The sequence below is a fragment of the Lissotriton helveticus genome, chromosome 12 (assembly GCF_964261635.1).
Source record: "Lissotriton helveticus chromosome 12, aLisHel1.1, whole genome shotgun sequence".
NCBI classification, from domain to species: Eukaryota; Metazoa; Chordata; class Amphibia; order Caudata; family Salamandridae; genus Lissotriton; species Lissotriton helveticus.
The window spans coordinates 759,768,755-759,793,139 of NC_136073.1; the positions used below are offsets into that span (position 1 = coordinate 759,768,755).

The following is a 24,385-nucleotide window of genomic DNA, read 5'->3' on the forward strand; positions in this document are numbered from 1 at the left end:
ACAGACTGGCATTGGAGAAATCGCAAAACATGATGGGAACTGACAGAGCTGGAACTACGAAGGCGCAGTGACAAATGGCCTTAAAGGGTGCAGGAACTACAAACAATGACAGAAGCCTGCCAGAAAATGCAGAGCTTTGGCAGAGGGAATGACAGAGAGCAGAAGCTGCCGGTCAGAGAGACACCGAAGAGGAAGGAATTACACATAAAAGTGAATATTTGGCAGGAAGACTTTGAAGAAAATATAGGAATTAGTCCGAGCTGCTGATATGAAGGAGTGGGGCGAAACTGTGGAGGAGAGACATGCGTAGACGCTATAAATACGAGTTGGAATTCAATAAAGTACCACAACAGATTAAATGTTTGAACCTCCCCCAAATTGTGAAGGCAGCAGACCGTTCTAAAAGTGAACTTTGCTTTCCTAATGGAGCAGGGGTTCAAAATGTAAAAAAAAATCCAACACTAGTGGTGAATATACTTAGTTCTTCTACCCAATTGTAGACTTTAGGAAGTCATGTCTGATGTGTGTCATCACGTCTGAAAGCATGCCTTTTGGGTCTGAAGAGGTGGCAACCTTAGATATCTCATTGTGTCCAAACATGTATCATTATTCTGAAAATTGATTTCAGTTTTACAGTGCATCTAAGTTGAGTGGCAAAGTAGATGATGTGTTGTCATACCTAAAGATGTGCTATAATGTCCTATATTGTCCAAAGAGGTTTCATCAAGCATAAGGGCGTTTCTTCTGATTGAAAATGTCTTGCCATATCATAAGTCTTTATATCTAAAATGTGTCATCAAGCCAGAAAATGTTTAGTCATCGCTAAAGATAGGCCGTGGTGTCTAAAGTTGTGTTGACTGAAGATTTGGCGTTTATGTCAAACTCTTGTTGCTGTATCTGAGAGGTGCCATTATACCTTAAGATATGTTCTTTATTTGCAAATGTCTTGTCATGTCAAAAACTCTATCTTCTTTGTGTTTTGTTGTTGTTGTACATGATGTTGTGCTGTCATGTTTTATGTGACCATATTAGAAGATAGTTAAATAATGACATGGTGTTTCATCAATTCCAAAAAATGTCACTTCTTAAGAGGTGCTGTTGTGTCCGAAGACACGTCATTGTATTATCATGTCTGAAGAGCATTATGTCTTCACGTGTGGGATTCGCCCTTGCAGCAGATGCCTCGTTGTGTCTCAGAAAGCATTGCCATGTTGGAATAACGTGTCTATGTAAAACTGTCGCGTTTGAAAAAGAGCCATTGCTCACATTTGAGATATGTTGTCGCGTCTGGAAAATGAATTATGACCAATATGTGCCATTGCATTAAAAAATGTAGATGATTTGAGAAGTGCTATCTTGTATATGTTGGAGTTTCATATTCTGACTGGAGGTGTTGCGTCTGCAGTCATGTCTTGGTGCGAGCTCGGCTCTCTGGAGAGCTTGGGATATTGGGGTATAGTGCATAGGTGGGCAGTGTGATTGGCAGCCCTCTAAAGCAGCATGCTAAACAAAGGCAGCAGAAATAGCAATAAGTTGAAGGACTACAGCGGGCATCAGCGCCAGCTGTGGGATACCAGCTGCACCAGCTTTCAAGAGTCTGTAGCGAGTCATCTCCGCCTTCACCCCCTCCTCCGTGGCGCTGCAGGTGAATAGGCCGGGCTCGAGGGGCGCGTCCTGTCCAAAGCGTAGCAGGCAAGCCTCGCCATCCATGGTGCATGCGTACTGCTTGGCAGCATCCTTGTTCCATGTGTAGGAGGCGTGGTGGGATCTCACCGGACATGGCAGGTAGATGTAACTGCTGGGTCCTACCGTCACTTCTCTCATGTCTTCATCAGGAGAGCGGACTACTGAAGATTGTTTCGGTCCCGAGTAGGAGAAAAGAAAGGACAAATATATTTGTAATATCTATATTTCTTTAAAAAAAGACAATTTTACAATTTTCTTGTGTTTAAGTGTTTCCAGGCTTCGGCTGAGAGAGACACAGAGGAATATAGGGGCATATTAGCAAGAACATCGTTAAAATTATCGCTGTTTAGCAGCCAGAAACTGCAGCTAAAACAGCGAAAATGAGCTTGCTAATATGCGTTATAGAATTCCAATAGAAGCCCAGGTCTGATGTCCTGCAATCTAACCTGGGCTTCTATTGGAATTCTATAACACATATTAGCAAGCCCATCATTGCCGTTTTAGCGGCAGTTTCCGGCCGCTAAAACGGCGATAATTTTAACGAGGTTCTTGCTAATATGCCCCATAGTGATTTATCAAGGGCAGACATGGATGAGAGGCTAGGTTTCCTTATCCCACAGCTGACATGTTAGGCACTAGACCATATCTCACCCACTGCAGCACATTTGAACTTCACCACCAGATCATATTGAGACGTATCTTTAACACCTTTAGTTGTGGGAATCATGCAAGTCATGCAGGCAATTTATCTCCAGATATTGAACACTAGCTAACACTCATTAAGACAGATTTATGTAAATTAAGAAATATAAACATGATTATGGCTTCAAGAAGACATTAGACATATTAGGTAGTCTATGGTATTTGAATTGGATAGGTACATTATTTATCTCAGATTATCAGACAACAAACAAAACATGGGGTCCAGATAACTGGCCATCGACCATGGTAATTATACACACCCAAGCTGATGTGAGTAGCTGTTTGCCAGACTTAGGACATGTGACAGGGATGCAGAGATTAACAAAACTGAGTAGTTTTGTTGGAATATGACCCAAGTATCTACAAACAATGCAATTGACATTTGGAATCTTCAAATGGGTTAGATTGCTCCCGGACATTTAGCCTAGATCGACTGTATTAAATGGCACCATTCGCAAAGAGCAGTCCCCTTACCGCTCCTCAGGATGCGGGCCGCTTCTAACCATATTTAAAGGTTGGCAGAGGTTCATTCTTCCAACGTAGGAGGATTTTACCCTAATTTTTTTAATTTTTAAGAAATCTATATGACTTAAATGGCATCTTTTAGGAACATTTTGTAGGATAGCCATAAGGGGTCTTCCTACCTTTGGAAAAGACCAGTTCCAGAGGGAAGGATTTTGGGGCACGACCAGACAAGATACCCTTCCATTAAAACACTTGCCTGTTGAAAGAGCAGTATCTAAGGATCATCTTATACTGTGTTTCTTTTATTACAAAGAAACAGGAGCACAATTATAGAAATTACCAAAAGTAATTTACCTGTGAGGATATGGGTCATTAAGGTTCTTGAACCAATTTGCTACTAGTTGTTTTAGATCTGCACCAGTAGAAATAATTCAGTCGTGGATAGTCTATGAAAGACTGAGATAGTTGATATTCTCAAAGGGTTAGAATCTGTGAGATGGGGGGACGGTGACCATTCAGCTGCATGTACTGTTCTTTCTGGGGATATTAACCCCCCCAAGAATTAAATCTCTTGTAGACCATGCAGCCAAGTTATTAACAGCAGTTTGTCCATTAGCCTTCCTTTTGCCCATCACAGACTAGGGGAATATGTGTTTGCTGAAAATCATCATCATCAGATCAAGTGGGGCCTGCAAATTAGGAAGCCAATAGGCCGAGTACAAAATCTTCATGAAGATTTATTGAAAAGTACACTAGTAATACACCCTGGCAAACAAAAGCACCAGGTAACTGACTTGCTAGAATCTCATAAGATGTCTCACTCCAAGATTCTGGAACAAACATCATATTCCAGAAAGGACATGAGGAAACGGTTTTAACATAGTTTACGTAAGCTACTATAACACATAAAACCTAACACAGCTCCTATCCTTATACAAAATTATCCAAAACAATAACTACTTACACTATGTTGATAAAATGAACTTAAAATACATATGTTTTAAACTAACAAGTCTGTGGAGGATCCACTGCACATACTTCAATACCTAAAATTCCAGTTTAAGAATGTCTAGACAGCATATTATATATTTCACACACACATTTTTTATATTTCTTCAGGCTGTTGTAGGGCGACGTCTCAAGTTCTTAACTTTTACTATATTCTACTTTCCACCTTTCTCGCTACAAATGTCTCTCCTTCCTTTTTGAGCTTTCTTCCACATTTCCCTCTCGTTTGTATTACAAACGAGATTGCCATCACCACAATACTACAGTTCTTCACTTCTTTGATTCTCTTGGGAAAATACTAGCCATTAGTCCTTTTCTGTGTGAAGCTTCCAATCACACATGGACAATCTCACCAACAATGCATTGCCTTTTATTACTAGTAAACATTTCATCATTTCTAATCTTATACTTAGTTTGAGATTGAGTCACTTTAGTTCTCAAATGGTGTTCACTCCACATTGTCCTGCCCATCCATGCTGAAGTGACCACCATACACGGAATCCTACCTTTTGGGAAGAAAAATGGGGACAAACCATCTAAAGAATGTGGCAATGTTCTAGAAAACCACAACATCTTTTGTACTGCCTTTTCCCCATCAAGGTTATTGCACTTTGCCAACTGTAAGCACTCCACCAACTTCATATTAAACCTCTCCCCCAGACCATTCTCTCTTGGGTGGTGTAGAGAAGTCCTTTAATGCTTTCTTCCAAGCTTCTGCAGATATTCTTCAAACTGGATTGGTACAAACTATAACCCATTGTCTGTCACACTTTCTCCTGGACAGCCTTCTCTCTTGAAGATCTCCCAAAATGTAATCACATTGGCACTCCTTACTTCCTTCAAAAACCTGTCCTCAGGACATTTAAAATAATAGTCCATCATTGCTTGGTGCGCATGGAGGGGTTTAGAGGCTCCCCAAGAGCTATAGTCTGAGCTGGAAGTGTTGCTGGTTGCTGGGGGCCTGCTCCTCTGCAATATTGGACCTGTGGGTTGCCATTGCAGGAATGCTTTATGAGGATGGAGATGTGAGTGTTGTGGACATTTGAGGGGGCCCACCTGTGCAGACACCAGTTGCCCGAATTCGCTCGAGTGTGAATGGTCAGAAACAGCAGCCCTCTGCTGCACTAGCCTGTGCGCTACCATTGTGGGAATGCTACATGGGAAAGAACAGGCAAAGATGCTCCATTACTGCCAAGCATAGACAGATATTCCGGTTAGTTTGCCCCAGTGGGTGCGGATGTGCCAGCCCAAGATGGGCTCAGGGGCCGCCCACGTTGACGGATGTGCTTGAGGGTATAAAAGACAGAGGGTCATAACTGGAAACAAGTGTGGACATGGTGGTGATGGACCTGGGATTAGTGCGGACTCACCTCCATAAGTTGACAGGCAGGGTCTCGTTGGTGGGGGGCTAGCAGAGGAGACGCAAAAGACAATGATGGCTCTGATTCAAGTCATAGACAATCTGAGTCAGCTCACATAGTTCTTGGAATCCAGGGTGGAAGAAGCAAAGGGTAGATCCCACAGCAACAAGGTTTGCTTGGTGGGCCTCCAAGAGAGCATGGGGAGGGAATGCCTGGACCTCTACCTGGAGGAATGGGTCACAACATTATTAAAGCCAAGAGGATTATCAAACTAGTTCTCCATTGAGCACGCACACCACATTCCATCTTGTGTGCTGCCCCCAGGGGCCCTCCACAAGAAATGTCACCATCAGACTTCTGAACTATAGAGATGTAATTCTGCAGCAGTCATGCCGCTGTAGGGCTCTCCGCATAGAGGATGCAGAGAAAATTTTGTTTCCCTATTACACTGTCCAGGGCCAAAAGAAGAGGCACTCTTACGAGGCAGTAAAGTGACGTTGCCGTGATCAACAGATGAGACATGCTGTTCTTCCTGGCCAAGTTAAAGATTGTGCATGATAACAACTCCTATTTTTTCGTGGATCTGGCGTAAGCTTGGGAATGGTAAGACACAATGGACAAGTGACATGGCAGAGAGCATCAAAAGTCAACCAACAGCTCACCCAGATCTCCAGAAGCTCGAGCCATGGACGATTCCGCAGGTGCCCGGACACGGCCCACTGCAGCCTGTTATTACGCTCCCTGATCGGGCCTTGCCAGCCCCCGGACCCCACCAGGGATACCTGTTGTGAATCCTAGAGTGAGCTCTGTGTGTGGGGCGATCTACGCATACCATTGCCATTGTATGACACTGTTGTTGAGGGAGAGGGAAAGTTGGCTGGTTAGCTGTTTGATAGTTCTTACTAAATTTGAATTCCGGTGCCTCAGGCGACACGAGAGGTGCATAACTTTTGATGGGGGGTCTGCCTATTCCTGTGTACATGGGCCACTGCCGATTGGTCCAGGAACTTATGTTTTTCAATCTTTTGTATGCATGCCACAAGGAAACCGCATCATGGCCAGGGCCGGACTGGGAACCAAAACCGACCCTAGCAAATTGTTCGGCCCCCTACCCCCACTCACCCGCCGAGCTCCTTGCCAGGGCCGGTTTTTCGGCCGATTTTGTTACAGGGCCTGTAACAAAATCGGCCCCCAAACCGGCCCCCACCCGTGCGGTGCACCAGAGGATTGCCCGGTGCCCGCTACGGCCAGTCCGGCCCTGATCATGGCACAGGGTAGCTGTGATTGTTGTATTACAGGTGAGGAGGGGACCAGACTTGGCATCTGATAAGAGAGACAGCATTAAATGATTACTTATGTGAAAAGAGCCAGAGTGGGAGCTAATGTGCATGGGATAGGGATACAGGTGACCTGCCTCCACCAGACATATTTACTGGCAGAGCAGGTGGAAGAAGTGAGACGTAAATGGAAGGGGATGTTCTACCATGCTCACTACAGGTCACACGTTAGAAGGCTTGGGAGCCGGTGTGCACCCTGGACACCATTTAAGGTCATTTCCACGGAGGTTGAAATATGTTTTACTGCATGGCAAGCTTAATAGATGGGACACCATGCTGGTGGGTCTCTATGGTCCCACTATCGATGATGCTGATTATTTCCCACGCTTTGGCCTCAAAGTACATAAATACCTAGGGGCTTATTTATGAGCCCTTGCGACACGTTTGCACCGATGGTGCGTCACATATCGTGATGCACCTGCGGCGTAAAAATTTGACATGTTGCGCCCTTTTTACAAAGTGACGCATCTAGGCAGATGTGTCACTTTGTAAACCCCTGCGCTACATTATACCTGCGTCAGGTAAACTGTATGCAGGGTGGGCGTTTCCCCGCATCCAAGCCTTGTAGTAGTGGTGCAGTGAAATCTATAAGATTTCAGTGCACCACTTCTAGGACGCCATTGTGTCAAATCCTTACCCCTGCCTCATAGCAGGCGTAAGGGTGACGCAGTGCTATATTCATAGCATTCATAGCCCTCCCCCTGCATTGCTGGAGTTGCATCATGCTTCCGACACAACTCCAGCAAGGCATCAGTTTTGCACCGACAGATACGTCAGTAATACTGTAAATATGACATAAATATGACGCATCCATCGTGTCGCAAGGAGGGTGCAGTGAAAACACAGCGAAAACTGTTGCATTGCTGTTCTAATGCAGCGATGCAACAGTTTTCATAAATAAGGCCCCTTGTGTCCTCGATGGATCGCATGATGCAATCCATGACATATAAAGTAAAAAATGAGGTACTCCCTGCGCCATCTCTTTGTAACGTTGGTAGACTTGGTAGAAGTGCGTCGCACTCAGCATCCCTTTGACCAGGTATCCTCGCATTACACAGGGGCAATGCACACATACTGCTAGCTAGATTACATTTTATCGACCAAAGGACTCCCACAAAATTGGCACTATGCTGTACTCTAGCAGGGCCTTTTTGGATGATTCCCCACTGACCTTGGTTAACAACAAAGAATGTACAGAGTTCCCCAAGATTCCCCACTGACCTTCACATATCTATGTCAGAACTACCGGGCCTGGATCCCCACATGGCGATTTCCAGTGGCAATCCTGCAGGACACGGCACATGCCCTCATGCTACATGATGAAATAGCACAATATTTTAGACAAAATGAAAATACTGCCCAATGGGGACACTGAAAGGGCAGCAGTGAACGTGATTATGAGAGGCTTGGTCATATCTCTGGTTACCTCTACCAGACAGACGCTATATTGTGATATTAATACTCTTGATTGAAGGCTCAAAGCACTGCAATCCTTCGTAAAATGGTAGATAAAGAGTTGCTACATAACATATGGTACAGACAATTGCTTGACTGGGATGCAGACCGGCCAGGGAGACTGCTAGCATATCTCTTGTGTTGCACCAGAGCTTTGGCCACAATCACAACTGTACGAAACGAATAGGGAGACAAAGTGAATAAACAATGGCAAATTAATTCTACTCATACTATAAGCCACTTTACAAGCAGGCGACTGTCCCTCAAGATATAGACACATATCTGTTTTTGCAAACACCATTGATCCGTAGGTTCACACAGGCACGGCGGGAATTACTTGAGGCACCACTCACACAAGCCGAGATTAAGGAAGCAATACAAGATTTAATACATCCAAGACCCCCGAGGCTGAATGGCCTTCGAGCAGAGTGGTATCAGACTTCGCAAGCACAGTAAGGATCCCATGCACTGTCAAGCACATAGGCCACTCTCAATGTTAAATTGTGACAATACAATCCTTAACCCCTTCGACGCTCATGACGAGCTCAGCTCGTCATGGAGTTTCCATTGATTTCAATGGAAATTACATTGAAGTGGTACCAGGGGCTCAGCATCCAAGTTAAGACACTGTTAGCATTAGGGGTGGGTGAAGAATTCTGCTCCGCCGGTGGAGTTTTGCCCACTCCTTGCGGAATGCGGAGTTCCGAAAAATTCTGTCAAGTGATGAGAAGCAGAGTTTTCTCTCTCGAAAGGCTAACCATTGGTAAGTTGGCAAGTGCTATTGAGAAAAAATCAGGCTCTAGACCTCCTTCCGGCGAAATTTTTCATCCAGTGCGGTCACAGCAGGTCGTGGCAGGTCACGACCGATTGCATTTAGAAATCTGCCATTCGCTTTGAGGAAGCTGCTGCTCGAGTAGAATGCGTCCTCTGGTGCGAGGTGTAATGCCATTCACACTAATTTTAAAGGGCGGACAAACTCCTAGCACAAAAAGTTAGTGCGAGCAATGGGGTAAAAATGTGGGTCCCAGACCTCAACTAAACCAGCACAGTGGCAGCGGAAACACCATTTGATTGAAATTAATGTTTCGCTGTTTTACAGGAACTTAACAGCTTCTGGGGCAAACAAAGCAATGCCCAAGTAAAATGTACCGCCACTGGAGAAGTGAAGGTAGTACTGGCAAGGCCTGGCTGGATCCTGAAGGTTGGAGTTGAGGTTAGGGAGAAAATTGTGCACAAGAAGGAATTTGGGACATCCTGTAGAGCGCCTGTACCTGTCCTGGCTGTTGAAAGTACCAGAACTGTACTTCTTCCGCCCTCTTGCTGGCTGAAAAAACAAGAGATTTGTCTCTATTGTTCTGATCAAACCACACTATGTGGCCAATTTTCGACAGTAGACCACCCGGGCTCCTCTCTAGTTACCTGCCTCCACTCGCTACCATACAGGAATGTCAGATGGCAGCTTTGATAACTGATTAAGCATCCTCTTCCCGACAGTAGATTACGGTAACCAACACTGAAGTATACCTTATACCAGTTACCACAACAACTGTAAATGCAACAAGTACAGAAACACAGATTTCTCTTGGGAATCCTGACACTGGTCCTGTTTACGTCAAGGTGCAATGGATCGAGTCATCTCCCAGTTCGACAAAACCTGCAGAGTTGCCAAAAATATATTGGACTGCCTCTGACCTCTTCATCGACTGTGATGATTTTTGCTCGGATTCATCTAATCTACCTGCACCGCTACCTACAACGTTTCGGCAGAGACTGCTTGTATTCAATCTTTGTCTGAAAAAGACTTTCTTTGTGCCTCCATGGTTTGAACTCTGGATATCAATTGCATTACTTTTCCTGGTCCTCTGGATTGGTTTTGTAACAGTCTTTTTCCTGCTTCTCAATGGACACTATCTCCCTGAACGCTCTGCTGTACAACTGGTGAATTTGGTTCTCAAACCACACTCCTCATCACACAAATAATGAAGAAACGTTTCCCTGGTGAACATTTTGGCTGTTTCAGTTCCTGATGGGATTGTTTGGGATAGGGTATCGTATGATGTGTATGGACCCACTGAACTTTTTACAAATTTTACACTAGTTTAAACTATCCTTAAATAACATTGTTACCCCTAGTACTATCTCTGATGATTGGGATGTAAATACATTCTACTGTGCCGAAGTCCGTCAGTTTTCGTGAAGCACTCTGATGACAGAGTGCTAATCCATCCTCACAATGTGCTAATTGAGTGGCGGTCCGTAGGCATCCATTCGAGCTGGCAGGAGGTGTGGTAGGGGCCCGACGCACACTGTGATTACTGACACAGTGTCCACTCAGGGACGGTTGAGTCAATAGCACAGTAGGTGTGTGAGCAGGGCCTGCTAACAGGCATATCCCCTGACTCTCCGGAAATCGGAGAGAAGGCTTCCTGTTGGCATAGCAGAGTATGGCAGCACTTGTTTGGAACCAGAGTGAGGAGCAAGGTGGTGACAGTGAGGCTGTAGTGTAGCTGATGGAATCAAGGTTTAGTAATGTGGGCAGCAGCTAATGTAAGTGTTTCTAAATTACATGTACTAAATGCCCAGGGTGCGTTGCCGAATGTCCCTGTGCGTGCTCTTGCATGAGTGAGTGCTGTCTGCAGTGTCCAGCATGGCAGATAGATAGTTGCAAGCCCAATGAACCCTGCATTACCACACTCTGTCCAAGAAGCACATGTGAAAGGGTTTGCTTGTAGCAAGTGCTAAGCCACTCTCTCTCTTCAGTACAGATCTGCTTTCTCCGCAGTGTTTAAAAAACATGATTGTATTTTATTTTAGGAGCCCGTTTTCTCTTTGGTTAATGAGGGGGCTCTTGGAGGGGAGGGGTATAGGTGGGTGAACCAAAAAATTACCAAGGACGGCCAAGTTAGAGTCGAACCAGGAAGTCTGGCTTGGCCTTAAAAGCATGTGCATAAGTCGAGCCTTGATATATTTACCATTAAAATAGGTGTATTTTTATCATGTGGAAGCATTTCACCTTGGTGCATCGCACCGTGACAACAATTCCATTAGTAATCTAGGTAGTAAGTCACTTTTTAGATGTATATTATATATGGACTATTTTCTTTTCATGAATGAAGCAACATTACAGCGTATTAAATCTAACAACTCATGTGAGTGGACAGCACACATCCTGAACTTGTGCCTTTGAATATACTATCATATGTGCTAATGAACAAAAAGGAGGTTGGTAATTTGAAATATTTATCTATGATCACACAATTTGGTCATGTGGGGAATCTGGGATTGATCCTAGAATTTCTGCTTTCACCTTGTGCAATTCAGCCTCTAGGAGGCTATATCTTTCTTTTTCTCCTGTATTACAATACAGGTCACAATTTTGTCTTTATTCATCGCACATGAGATTAGAGTTTGATTGGCAGGCAGATGCACCATCAGAGTTCAGTTCATTTTTGGCTTGAGAGAGCAAAATGACCTGGAACTGAGCCAGAGCAAGGCATCCTTGGTCAGCTTTCAAAAGTTTGCCCACCTCCAGATAGAGCCTGGGTACTCACAAACTTTCTCTCTGAGGCCAAATTGACAATGTGGTTTGTGGCTGAGGGCCGTACTGGTAGGGCTGGGTTCAATGAGGGGTGGGGTCAGTGTGTGTGTCTGTGTGGGGGGGCGAAAGTAAAAGAAATCAAACCTGTTTCAAAACAGACAATGCAACAATGCCATATTTCAAAAGTAGATGTAACTACAAAGAGCACATTTTGATAATAAATTTTTATTAGCAGACAATAGCAATCTTAAGAGGCATTGCATAGCTTCATACACACTGTGACCCCAATTCCATCAGTCTCTCTCTCTCTCTCTCTCTCTCTCTCTCTGTCAGTCTCTCTCTCTCAGTCAGTCAGTCTCTCGCTCTGTCAGTCAGTATCTCTCTCTATGTCAGTCAGTCTCTCTCTCTCTCTGTCAGTCAGTCTCTCTCTCAGTCAGGTAGTCTCAGTCAGTCAGTCTCAGACAGTCAGTCAGTCTCAGTCTGTCAGTCTCAGTCAGTCAGTCTCTCTCTCGGTCAGTCAGTCTCTCTCTTAGTCAGTCTCTTTCAGTCAGTCTTTCTCTCAGTCAGTCAGTCATTCTCAGTCAGTCAGCCTCTCTCTCAATCAATCAGTCTCTCAGTCAGTCAGTCTCAGTCAGTCAGGCTCTCTATTAGTCAGTTAGTCTCTCTCAGTCAGTGAGTCTCTCTCTCAGTCAGTCAGTCTCTCTCACTGTCAGTCAGTCTCTCTCTCTCTGTCAGTCAGTCTCTCTGTCAGTCAGGCTCTCTCTCTGTGTCAGTCAGTCAGTCTCAGTCAGTCAGTCTCTCAGTCAGTCAGTCAGTCAGTCTCTCTCTCAGTCAGTTTCTCTGTTAGTCAGTTAGTCTCTCTCAGTCAGTGAGTCTCTCTCTCTAAGTCAGTGAGTCTCTCTCACTGTCAGTCAGTCTCTCTCTCAGTCAGTCAGTCTCTCTTTCTGTCAGTCAGGCTCTCTCTCTGTGTCAGTCAGTCAGTCTCAGTCAGTCAGTCTCTCAGTCAGCCAGTCTTTCAGTCAGTCAGTCTCTCTTTCAGTTAGTCTCTCTCAGTCAGTCAGTCTCTTTCTCAGTCGGTCAGTCTCTGTCAGTCTCTCTCTCTCTCTCAGTCTCTCTATTTCTGAGTCTGTCTCTCTCAGTCAGTCAGTCTCCCTCTCAGTCAGTCAATCTCTCTCTGCCAGTCTTTCTCTTAGTCAGTCTCTCGCCCAGTCAGTCAGTCTCTCTCTCAGTCAGTCAGTCTCTCTCTCTCTCTCTGTCAGTCTCTCTATTTCTGTCAGTCTCTCTCTCAGTCGGTCAGTCTCTCTCTGTCAGTCTCTCTCTCTGTCAGTCTCTCTCTTTCTGAGTCTGTCTCTCTCAGTCAGTCAGTCTCCCTCTCAGTCAGTCAGTCTCTCTCTGTCAGTCTCTCTCTCTCAGTCAGACTCTCTCTGCCAGTCTTTCTCTTAGTCAGTCTCTCTCCCAGTCAGTCAGTCTCTTCCTCAGTCAGTCAGTCTCTCTCTCTCTGTCAGTCTCTCTATTTCCTTCAGTCTTTCTCTGTCAGTCAGTCTCTCTTTGTCAGCCAGTCTCTCTGTGTCAGTCAGACTCTCTCTGTCAGCCAGTCTCTCTGTCAGCCAGTCTCTCTCTCTCTGTCAGTCTCTCTCTCTCTCAGTCTCTCTCCAAGTCACTGTCAGTCAGTCTGTATCTCAGTTAGTCAGTCTCTCTCTCCACTCTTTCTCCACTCTCTCTCTCCCTTCTCTCCACTCTCCCTTCTCTCCACTCTCTCTCTCTCCACTCTCTCCACTATCTCTCCACTCTCACCACTCTATCTCTCTTTCTGGGGAGCCATGGGTACATTACCTGAAAGGTCCGCAGGCCACCAAGAAAGGCCTGCCGGGCCCCTGATGGCCCGCGCGCCATACTATGAGTACCACGGAGATAGAGGGGATCAGACCTTGCAGCAGGTAAGGCGCTTTGAGGCAAGGCTTTGCCATCTAGGAGGGGCTGGGTGATGTTTGCTATGTGGCAATACAACAAGAGGGTTAAAAATAGTTAAATGTTTCCAAAAAATGTTAAGGAAAATATCTTGTGCAAGTCATATGTGATTTAGGTTTTGCACCATGAGAAGCCCCCTTTAATAATAAATGTATCCTTTTGTACGTATAAGGAGAAAGGAATACTCAAACTATACCAGAAATGCTTTAGTATAATTATACAAATCTGCACACCAATTAAATCTCAATAAAATTAAATGTGTGCCCCTGGCCGGGTCCCTTAGCACTGCCTGTAGCCCCGCCCCCAACTCCCACCCCCTAGTCCACATCTCAATTTGATGAGTACCTGCACTTATTTTTTTCCATTTAAAGCACTGAGCAGGACTATAGGCCAACATATCCTGAGGGCGTGCACGGACTCAGTCTGGCACTAATCCAATGTTTATGTTGTCCAACAAATGAACAGTTTCTACTGAAAAGTTGAAACCATGCAACATATTCTCTTGATCTGTCATTAGCAGCTCCCAAAAGAATGTCATAATAACAAATGTAAAAGTGAATTATTGATGTTCCTTGCATTGTATGCCATGAGTTGAACTGTTTGTATAAAACTAATCAAGATAATTTTAAAAAAAAGAAAGAATTATTAGACACCAAGTGAAAATAGCATTAGTGCCAAGTGTCTGGTTTATTTTGCACCTGAATATAACTTTTCTTAAGTAATGGAGAATAACAAGAGATTTCAGTTTTCCAATGTTTTGACCATGTTTTTCCCCTATTGCATTCTGTTCTGAAGGCCAGGTACGACAGGCTTACAAGTAAGCACAATGTCTGTTCAGTTCCACAAAGGAGCTAGTTCTATAATGATTAGGCCAGATATTTTCATCTGTTTTAGAACCTTTGGCTGATTTAAGATGATGTTGAGAGAAGTTTGGGTAGTACATTTATTTTCCGAATGGGGGTTTTCCAGATAGGGAGAAGGCAAAGTGCTTCACTCTTGCTTATTTTACCAACTTTCTCTGGATTGCTAAACTTATGTAGTTTGGGTTTTTGTAGGGATGATCATAATAGCCAGATAAGTAAAATTAAAAATGGGCATCTCTAGCCAGGAAGCCATTTTGGTGGATGCCCCATCCACTAGAACTGAATCTCTTCTGTCTCTTTTAGAGGTTGGGACTGCTTGGTTTTTGATGGTGAAGTCTCTGCTGGATCAACCTTTGGAAACTTTTAGCTGGCAGCCCTTCCACCACATAGCACATGACTTCTGAGTTGTCAGAAGGACACTTTATTTAGTCCTGTAGTTTGCAAGAACTTCTAGAAGGCATTTGTTACTCTCTGTAGCTGCGTCTTTACTAGTGTCTAACAGCTAAAGTTCCCCCATTGAAGGCACCTCTTCCCACATGTAATGCATAGATTAAAAAAAACACTGGGGAGTCCGTAGTAAAGAGACTTTTTGTTCTCTTCGGTCAAGCCCATGACTGCAATCTATCTGACCTGAAGGTCAATCACATACTTTCTTGATTAAATGACAGAGTTGTGGATACTGATTGCTACCCACTGCTCTTTGGGAGAACGGATAGCTAAACTTATCCTGACCCATATGCGTCTTGTAGTAAAATGTGATCTATCAGAGGAAGGCAACTGAGGAAATCAGATCCCTGCAGTTAGTATCCGTTCACATTTAATTGGAATCTGGGTGGACTCTCTACATTTAATGAAACATTTCTAATTTGTATATATGGCAAGACTTCATATTTAGATGGTAGAACCCTGACTTTTAAAACAAAAATATTATTCTCCCACTTAAAACTTCCTCCACTACAGTGTGGAGAAGTGTAATCTTGATCCCAGCCGAGGTACCGTAGGAGTGCATCATAATCATGAGTAGTCAGCACGTGAATATATTCAGGGTGATTAATGTTACTAAAGAGAGTGGAGTATCACATATTTAATGTACTTCACTTGAAGAATTTGTGTATAGAACATGATTATTAAAGGTCTTTGTAACATATATATATATATATATATATATATATATATATATATATATGAATGTGACAGGAGAAGTTAACAAAATGTGTTCTATTGTGAGGTTGATAAATTCGACTGTGTATGTGTATGTGTAAATGAACATTGAAACCGTTATACGTGTAACAAGTATTATTTCTATGCAGGTGCATTTAGAATTACATCTTCATAATCTTTTGCAATCTATATGTGTCTAAAGGAGCTGCATTTATTGTGCGCATAGAAATGTGCACATATTCTGTAACCCTGTGCACTGTTAAGGTTGACTAGAGAGAGCCTTGGGAAACCAGTTCAGTTCATGCTCTCGTTCAAAATCTAACATGTAATTTGTATTTAACCTTCAATGCAGAATGCATTTGCTTGTATTTCATTTCCACTGCAGGTATGGACAAAGCCTCATTTGTTTGCGTAGAAGGGTTTTGTATTCAGTAGATATCAAGGAATGAGAAGACAAAGTTGGCAAGGAGAAGTGCAGTAACAAGCAAGGAGGTGAGTTCTCATGGACGAGGAGAAGTATGACCAAGGACGAATTAAGTTGCAACTTATTGATGTTGGAAAGGTGGTGCGGGGTTCCAGTTGTGCCAGAGCCATGTAAACTCACTATCAAGGATCACATGGGATTATCTACCCTGACTGCAATTGATATTTTATGCTGGATGAAGTGAGGGACTGGGGTTTTCACGGAGAGCAGATCTATGATTCTGCTTGTGCGACTTTATGCTATCTGAATCATGGCTGGAGTGCCTTCTACTCTAGACTCCGACAGTCAACACCTTTCTGATTTACCAAATACTTCTTAGCTTAGAGTTACCTTTTTCAGTTAGTGTAGGAAGAGATAGCTTGCTCATGCTTACTTTGGAAAATCATCTGATTCTATTTAATGATCAATTAATGATCAATTCTTTTCTCTGATCATCTTTATCATCGTCATAGAGTTAGTCATCTGCTTTGTATTATATAGGGTAAATCTCTCCAGGAGATTTGGACGTATTTTAGTCTTTCTGCAAGTTTATATTATCATTTTGAGATTGGTCTATATTGATTTGTTTCTAAATTTATAATTAAACTCTACTAAACTCAGATTAAGTTGTTGAGTGGATTATTTTGTGACCACATTGGTTACATTGTAATGAGATGTTAACACATGATAGTTTTCTCCCTTTAGCTCTCATGCAGCTATAACGATTCATGTATATGTAGATAAATGTTTGAGTGAGTCAGAGCTTTATCAAGTGTAAGTTAATAGCGTAATTCCATTTTTACTATTCTTTTCTCTAAGTCTCCCTTTCAGGTGCTCACAAATGGTAGCGGGTATGATCCTGGTCATTCAAAGCAGCACCCTAAGTCTTCTTTGGCTGTACAGAGTGTTAGACAAATGTTATGAGAAATTAAATGACAACCGATTCAGAGTCTCTTAGCTATGGCTCTAGCTGTACTGATTCCCATAGATCTCTACACATCGCTTAGAATCCTCTGCTCCGTATTACCAAAAGGCGCACTTTCCCTGTTTGTGCCACAGCACACCTTAAAGTAGATGAGCTGGGCACAAACAGGGAAAGTGTGTCCTGTTATGGTTAATGTGCAGCCCTGAGTGCAGCCACGAACTCTTGCAGCCCTGGGGCAGCGTATTCAAGTGAAAAGTGAGGGGTTGCTTCAAAGCCGCTCCATGTTTTACAATGTAGGTGGCAACCTGCCTGCACTTTCAAGAGGGGAGAGAGATCCCCTTGCAGGTGGGTGCAGTGAGTGTCTGGGGAGTCCATGGGACCCTCTTTCTCTCCACTAAAGGGCTACCTTTAGGATGGCACATTTTCAGTGCGCCTCCTAGAGGTATGTTTGCCTCTGCGCCCACATCCCTATTAGGGAGCATGCACAGAGGCAAAGTGATTCCCTCATTAGCATTGGGCCACTACTCCATGCAAATTAGAGAACACCATCTAATGATTGCACTGATGCTACATGGGCACCTGCACTATCTGTATTGCAGAAGGGGCCGCACAAGCCCCTTCAGTAATACCAAGGTGCCCCAGAGTCACACAAAGTGGGTGCACATGCCCGTTGCGCCCCTAGAGCACTCTCTGTAATACGGCCCCCAGTCGGTATAGAGCCGCCACTGTTGGACCAGTGGCGTAATGCAGAATGATGGGGCCCACTGGCAGAATGTGATCAGGGGCTCACAAGTCTCTAATATCTCATAAATTGTCGTAAGCTTTTGTATGAATGGTACCCCTGACGTTTTGCCCATTCCCCTGTGCCATAGAAGCTGCAGGGGCATGAGTTAGAATGAGTAGCAACTGGTGCTATGGAAGAGTTGCGGTGGGAGGGGGACAAAATAAATAAAATACATTTTTTAAAACTTACCTGTAGCCGGCCGTGTCACGATCTTCTGCTCATCTTCTGCAGGCACAGGCTCCCAATCTGAAACTGCTCTCATGTCATGAGAGCAACGTCAGGATTGGCCTAAGCGTCGAGGATTTGCGCCAACTGTCTCCAACCCAGCTACGCAGCTGGGTTGGAGACAGCTTCATTGCGCATGACAGGTTGGCCAAACCATCATGCGCACTGATCACAGTGCACTGCCACTGCTCCTGCGCATGTCATCCCCCATGGTCCCGCCCTCAAAGACTCGCAGGAAAATAAAAATAAAACGATAATAAAAAGTATTTATTATTGTTTTATTTTTCCTTTCTTGACGTTTTGAGGCAGCTGGCAGGGGGGCGACACTCCTTAGCCATAGCGGTGGACCACGGCTGGTTACACCCTGTCTGTATTTGATGGCATTAGATTCCAAGTGTCTGTAACCAGCAGAACACTGGGATTTTAGGAGACTCTGAGGTGAGCAAAAACGTAGAATTTATATTCCCAAGAGAAAAGCAGCCATAGGTAAATTTCTTATATTCTCATACCTAAAAAACTCTTCAGTAACCAGAAGTTGCCCATTATCAAAAAACGTTTATAGTTTTATAACATTGCTGAAGTAAATTCTTGAAAAAGGGTCCTGAACGACTTGATATCCAGTTGTCACTTGCAGAGACTATGGGGCATATTACCAACGATTAACGATATTTATCGCTAACTAGGCTTAGCAACGAATTTTTTATCGCTAAGCATCGCCGGAAATTATCGCTGAGATAACGTGCTATTAGCAACGTTTATCTCCAAAGCGATACATTTTCCGGCGATAACGTGAATATCGCTGAGAATACAGCGATATTCACGCATTAGCGACAAAATGCTCTTAGCCATGTTATCCACCTCCCATTGGATAACATGGCTAAGAACTGGTCTGAGCAAGCGTTCGTTTTTGGAGATATTCGCGCTTAGCGCGAATATTTCCAACGCTACGCCTACCTTGTTAATAGGAGATAGCGACGTTATCGACTGCTTCCAGTCGCTAATGGTTTGGGTATGCCCACTTTGCATGTCTTTAGCGATAAACATCGCTGACATGCAAAGCGGGCACCAAACCGCTCGCTATCGCCTAAAAGCTGTCGCTAACATCAGTTAGATAGATAGAGCAGATAGAATTATCACCGTTTAGCGGCCGCTAAATCGGCGATAATTGTCTATTGCCCCCCTTGGTAATATGCCCCTATATTCCGCACATATTATCTACTACCGATAATGCAGAAAAAAACGAACTGAAGAAGTTCGGGGGGTGTGGGGCGCTGTGAAGTGCTCGTTGATTCAAGGCTGAGAGTCCTTCCTGACAGACGCCCACGATGAAGAGATTTAAGAAAACAAACGGCAGTTTCAGACCAACCAGTAGATGGCAGGAAAATACAACAGATTAATGCTGCGATTTTCTAGTCTGTGAGTATAATAGACTTGAACATGGTCCAAACTCAGCCTGAGCATTTCGTAAAATGAAATCAGCTGACGCGGTCATATGATCTGCCTACATCCGAAAGCTGAATTATAAATGGGTTACGTGATCAGCTGTGACGCAGAAAGGCACAGGGGCAAAACCAGAATATTCTACCTGGACAGCATAGGAAAGGGCTTCCTCACCCCCTCACACCAGTGCTTGAAATGGAAAAATAGAAGTTTCCGAGAAACGCCGGTACTCTCCAATTAAAAGTATTATGTCTCCCTTGAGACGTGCAGGTACTCTCCCTCTCAAAGTACTCAGTACCGGACAGTACCGGCCCATTTAAAGCACTGCCTCAAACACCTAAAACGAAAACCCTACAGTATCCTTCCTTGTCAGTGGCCTTTAACTGGGGGGTGGACTAGTTAACCCAGGGTCATTGTCGAGATTAACCCCCACGCTAGGGATTAGAGGGCATTTCTTAGCCTTGGAACTTTGCAAATGCTCTCAAAGCACATCATTTTGTGAGCATTCACACATTGCAAACCTGGAAATTTTCTGAGATTTGAATCACCCAGGAACAGGAGTAAATCTCTTTTCATGAACTAAAGGGAAACAGATCACGCTAAACATTATGAGGGTGCTGGAGAAATTGTTTCTTTGGGGGGAAATATTTTCAACTTGAATACAAAATAAATGCAGTGTCACTTGTGGATTGCAGATTATACTGTGCTTGCAATTCTGTCTTGGGCAAAATGCGCAAACACTGAAAGTTACATGACTTTCCCAACAGCGTACGTTCAGGCAGAAGAGGAACTCTCCGTACATACTTTAACATATATTTTAGGTGAATTAGACCCATTGTTTTTTTGATCTTTGAGGCAAGAATTAGACCCATTGTTTTTTTGATCTTTGAGGCAGAAGGAGCTTCAGCATGGCCAAATGCAGTTGCTTCTCCGCCCCACTCTTTTAAACACAACGCGCAGGCGCGGTTGGTACAGATAAGAGCAGTGGGGCGGTGTCAGGGCAGGGAAGTCGACATACAATGGGATAGGGAAATAAAATGAATAAATAAATAAAACCACTTACCTTGCGGTCGCCACATCGGCAAGTCGGCGATACAGCGAGTGCAAGGTAAGTGTTTATTTATTTATTTATTTTATTTTCCCTATCCCGTCATATGCCAACCGCCCACCTCTCTTGCCTGTAATGGGTCCGCCTGCACTACGGGCTTCTCCTGGTGTGCAGTATGTATGCATGTATTGTTATTTTTAAAGAGCAAACCTATTTAGAAAGCAAAGAGTCCTGAAAATTGCTTGGGGAGAATGACAGACAGTCTCCAAGATTGCATTCATCAAGAGGGGATTACAGGAATCGAATTCATACATTATATTTCACATGTTTAGCCACAGTGAGATTAAGTGACTTGCCCAGAATCACACAATGTTAAATCAAGCGTCTATTAGTTCGCAGGTTCATAAATTCCAAAATCGACAGCTCTAGCCACTAGGCCACATCTCTCATCCAGCAGAGATCGCCGTACATCTCACTGGCTGCGCCAATCATGAGGCTTCTGCTTCCAAGTGGCATTCCACTATAAAAAGCCCTTATAGCCCTTTTATATAATGCAAAATAATCTCCTCTGATCATATTTGGTGGACCAATCATGTGTCACCCTCCAACCGCGGCCCGTGGAGGGAGTTGCGGTGGGGCAGAGAGGCGGGGTAGGGGAGGGGCAGGGTGGGGGGTGCTAAAAACCGGCATATGGATAATTGGCGGTAAGTAAACAATTTAATTAATAAAACGAATTTCACAGCGCGCCCTGCGTCGCATTTTCCGATGCAGGGTGCGCTACGAAATTCGTTTTATTCATTAAATTGTTTACTTACCTCCAATTATCCATATGCCGGTTTTTAGCACCCCCCCCACCCTGCCCCTCCCCCGCCCCGCCTCTCTGCCCCACCGCAACTCCCTCCACGGGCCGTGGCTGTCACCCTCATTCCAAGAAGCAGAAATTTAAGTGATTCGAGGAATAAAGACCTATGACAGAGTACAAATACAACCTTTCTCAACCTACAAAATAGTGGCACTCTCTCCAGAGCTCACCCACCAGCGCATGAGCCTTCAACCTGCTCTGATCAGAATGTCTCACCCACTCATGCTACTCCTCACAGGCTTTGCTAGCGGAAGTGGTATGCTTCTTCATCAAGTTACATTGTGAAGCAATATATCATCACCACCATTTGGTGGGAAATTAGATTAGTAAAGGTACGTTGTATAAATCTGCACTTCATCTGCCAACCCCAGTCGTGAATGCCAACACAAGCAAGACAATGTGGACAGGTGCATGCTATTCTAGCATGGTACACAGAGCCCATTACACAGGCATTAACCACAATCAAGTGTATTCTGCTCAATACAGAAACAAAGCTAACACTCACATCCTCCTCCCTCTGTGATGAGCGAATCCAAGCAAGACAATGCTCCACCAGAATAATTTATGAAAACTGTTGCATCACTGTGACAAAACAGAAATGAAACAGTTTTCACTGCGCCCTCCTTGCGACATGATGGATGCCCGGTATATAATGTACTGCACTCCATGTTGCAAGGAGTTATAGATACATCAGTATTTCTGAAGTATCTGTAGATGCAAATGTGACACATTGCAGGGATGTGTCTGAAAATAGACTCAACTCCAGCAATGTGCTCTTTCACACGGGGCAAGCACCATGTGAAAGGGCCTGCATCAGTCTTACGTCTGCTGTGAGGCAGGCATAAGGTTTTGACGCAGTGGCGTTCTAGAGGTGGCGCAGTGAAATCTGATAGGAACTGCTGAAATGGAAAAAGAAAGATTATAGGCACAAGCTCAAAGATAACGTGCAGGAACTCTAACCCTGAAGTCTGTACACCATATTTCAGGAAACCTCCACTGGAATGTTTATGGATTGTCAACGAGTGTTGCGGAATTAAAATGGAGCCATGCCTGAAATTAATAGGTTTTCTGTACTTTATCTAGGATTGGTTAGCTGTGATGAAATATGACCAAAGGTGTATGGAGGAATGTTTGTAAATAGTCTAAACCAGTGGTTACCAAACTTTTTCGACCCACGGCTCCCTTGACCTATTTGCCATAAGCCGTGGCTCCCCATTATGTTACTTTTTTTAGTGGGTGAGGGAATGTAAGCCCTGCCTCGGGAGAACTTCAATTAACCTGAACTCTTTAAGTAATCATATAAAATATTTGTATTTAACTGGTAAAGTTCAATACTGAGGATACCTAAATCTGAAAGATTTTGAGGAAAGTTATGTCAATGACCTCTTAAAATTATACTGCATTCTAGTGTCAAAGACTACATTATCCGCTACACATGCCATTCCTCAAAATTGCCTAAATATTGACGGTAAAACAGAGAAAAAGATCTGAAAATCTTCCACACTACTTTTGTACCCCACTTGTGCAACTCTTGGTTTAGACTTTCCACCACTTTGAACAGTTGTACCCCCTCCCCCCCTTTGAATTGGTTTACTAGAAATATTTAATTTTTGGAATAAACTGCCTTTTTGTTCAACTCAAAATTTCCTACAGATTTCTGTTACGAATCGGATGTTTTACATTCAGCACAAATATTATTGAATTTTTCCTGACAATGCTCCAGAAAGGGAAAACAGGGCAGTAAATTCATGCATGCTCTGAATATGTTGGGACTAGTTTCCAGTTATGTTAAGATATTCACATTTCGGCAATTATTTAGGAATATGTCCAATATTGGAGCCTCGATTTTTTTTTATCCTAAGCAGCTCAGATTGCTTACAACAATCACCTCAGATTTCTGTAATCTTTTTATGTTGTAAAAACACAGACCTGTTCAGAGTGATCCTAATTTCTGTGTTTATGAGCTATGTTTAAATATGCGCAGAACTGTAATTTAAACTAAAGGGCTTCCCCAAATGCCTCCAGGAATAAGAAGGTGCCATGTAAAGCTAATCTCTGCGCCATTTTGGAATGGGACAGGTTAACTGAGGAAAACTGCAGAAAAGTATCCCCCGCATGCACTTATACCACACCATTTTTACACCAGATTTGGGCCCTGGGGCGTTTACGCCTAATTCAGAATTTGCACGAAAATAGGAATAATTGTCTAAAATTTAAGTTTGGGAACCACTGGCCTAAATATCAGAATTGTGGTTGTTTTTAAAAAGATATGAATCTTGCCATTATAAGTGCAAAAATATTCCAGCTTCCTTTGATATCCTACCTTTAAACTGCTCCCTGTAAATGTGGTTAACTGAGAAAGTTTAGACTGATTTTAAGTTATGATAAAGTAGTTTTTGAGTCCGACGTGGATCATTTCCTGATTGGCCTGCAAGGTCGTGTTTCTGACTCGCTAAATTGCTTGGCTGCAGCAGCAACTTGATATACCTGGTCTTTGGCGTTGTGACAGAAAGCGAGGGCGCTGCCAAAAACATACCTACAAACTGGTATTGTTTTTTGAAAAAACGTGTTTATGACAGGCCTGTACTGTGAGGGGAAAAACAACTTACCTTTTGGGACGAAATAGTGCAAATATTGGTTCAAAACAATTGTTGCACCCAAGAAGTTATTAAAAGAATTGGGGGGTTGAAAGTCTGCATCGTAACACTTTTTGTTCCTGCAAGGTGCATGTCTCAAGCAGTCTGAGCTAATCAGCCTCTTGTTCGTGGAGAAAGAAAAAGAATGCAGAAAGATGAACAGAGGGTTTCCAAATGTTCCTGCCTGCTCAGTTCTGATGCAGAGGTGAAGGTGGCAGCGATAGGACTCATCATTTGCTTTTGTGTGAGCAGCTTTGATTGTTTTCCCTTGTAACAATAACTCTTTGCAGCCCGTGGTGTGCATTTTGGCTTTGCATTGAAAAGTTATTTATTGGGTCTTTCTGTTGTTTCTCTTGAAGTCATTATCTTTCGCAGCTTTGGTGGAAGAGCTGTGCAGTTCTGAAGAAGAGGTCAAAGGCCTTGACAGTGGTTCTCAAACTTTGTTCATGGCTCCCCTC

General features: G+C 43.6%; 1 protein-coding gene across 1 annotated transcript in view; it reads right to left on the bottom strand.

The window, feature by feature from the left end:
- Positions 1 to 985: 985 nt before the first annotated feature.
- The window catches only part of LOC144798124 (semaphorin-7A-like), a 207,992-nt gene continuing 184,592 nt past the window's right edge, over positions 986 to 24,385 (bottom strand). Inside the window, exon 16 of the mRNA XM_078668880.1 lies at positions 986 to 1,847. Coding sequence (XP_078525006.1) covers positions 1,504 to 1,847 — 344 coding nt within the window. The 3' untranslated portion in view covers positions 986 to 1,503. The remainder of the gene's footprint in view (positions 1,848 to 24,385) is intronic.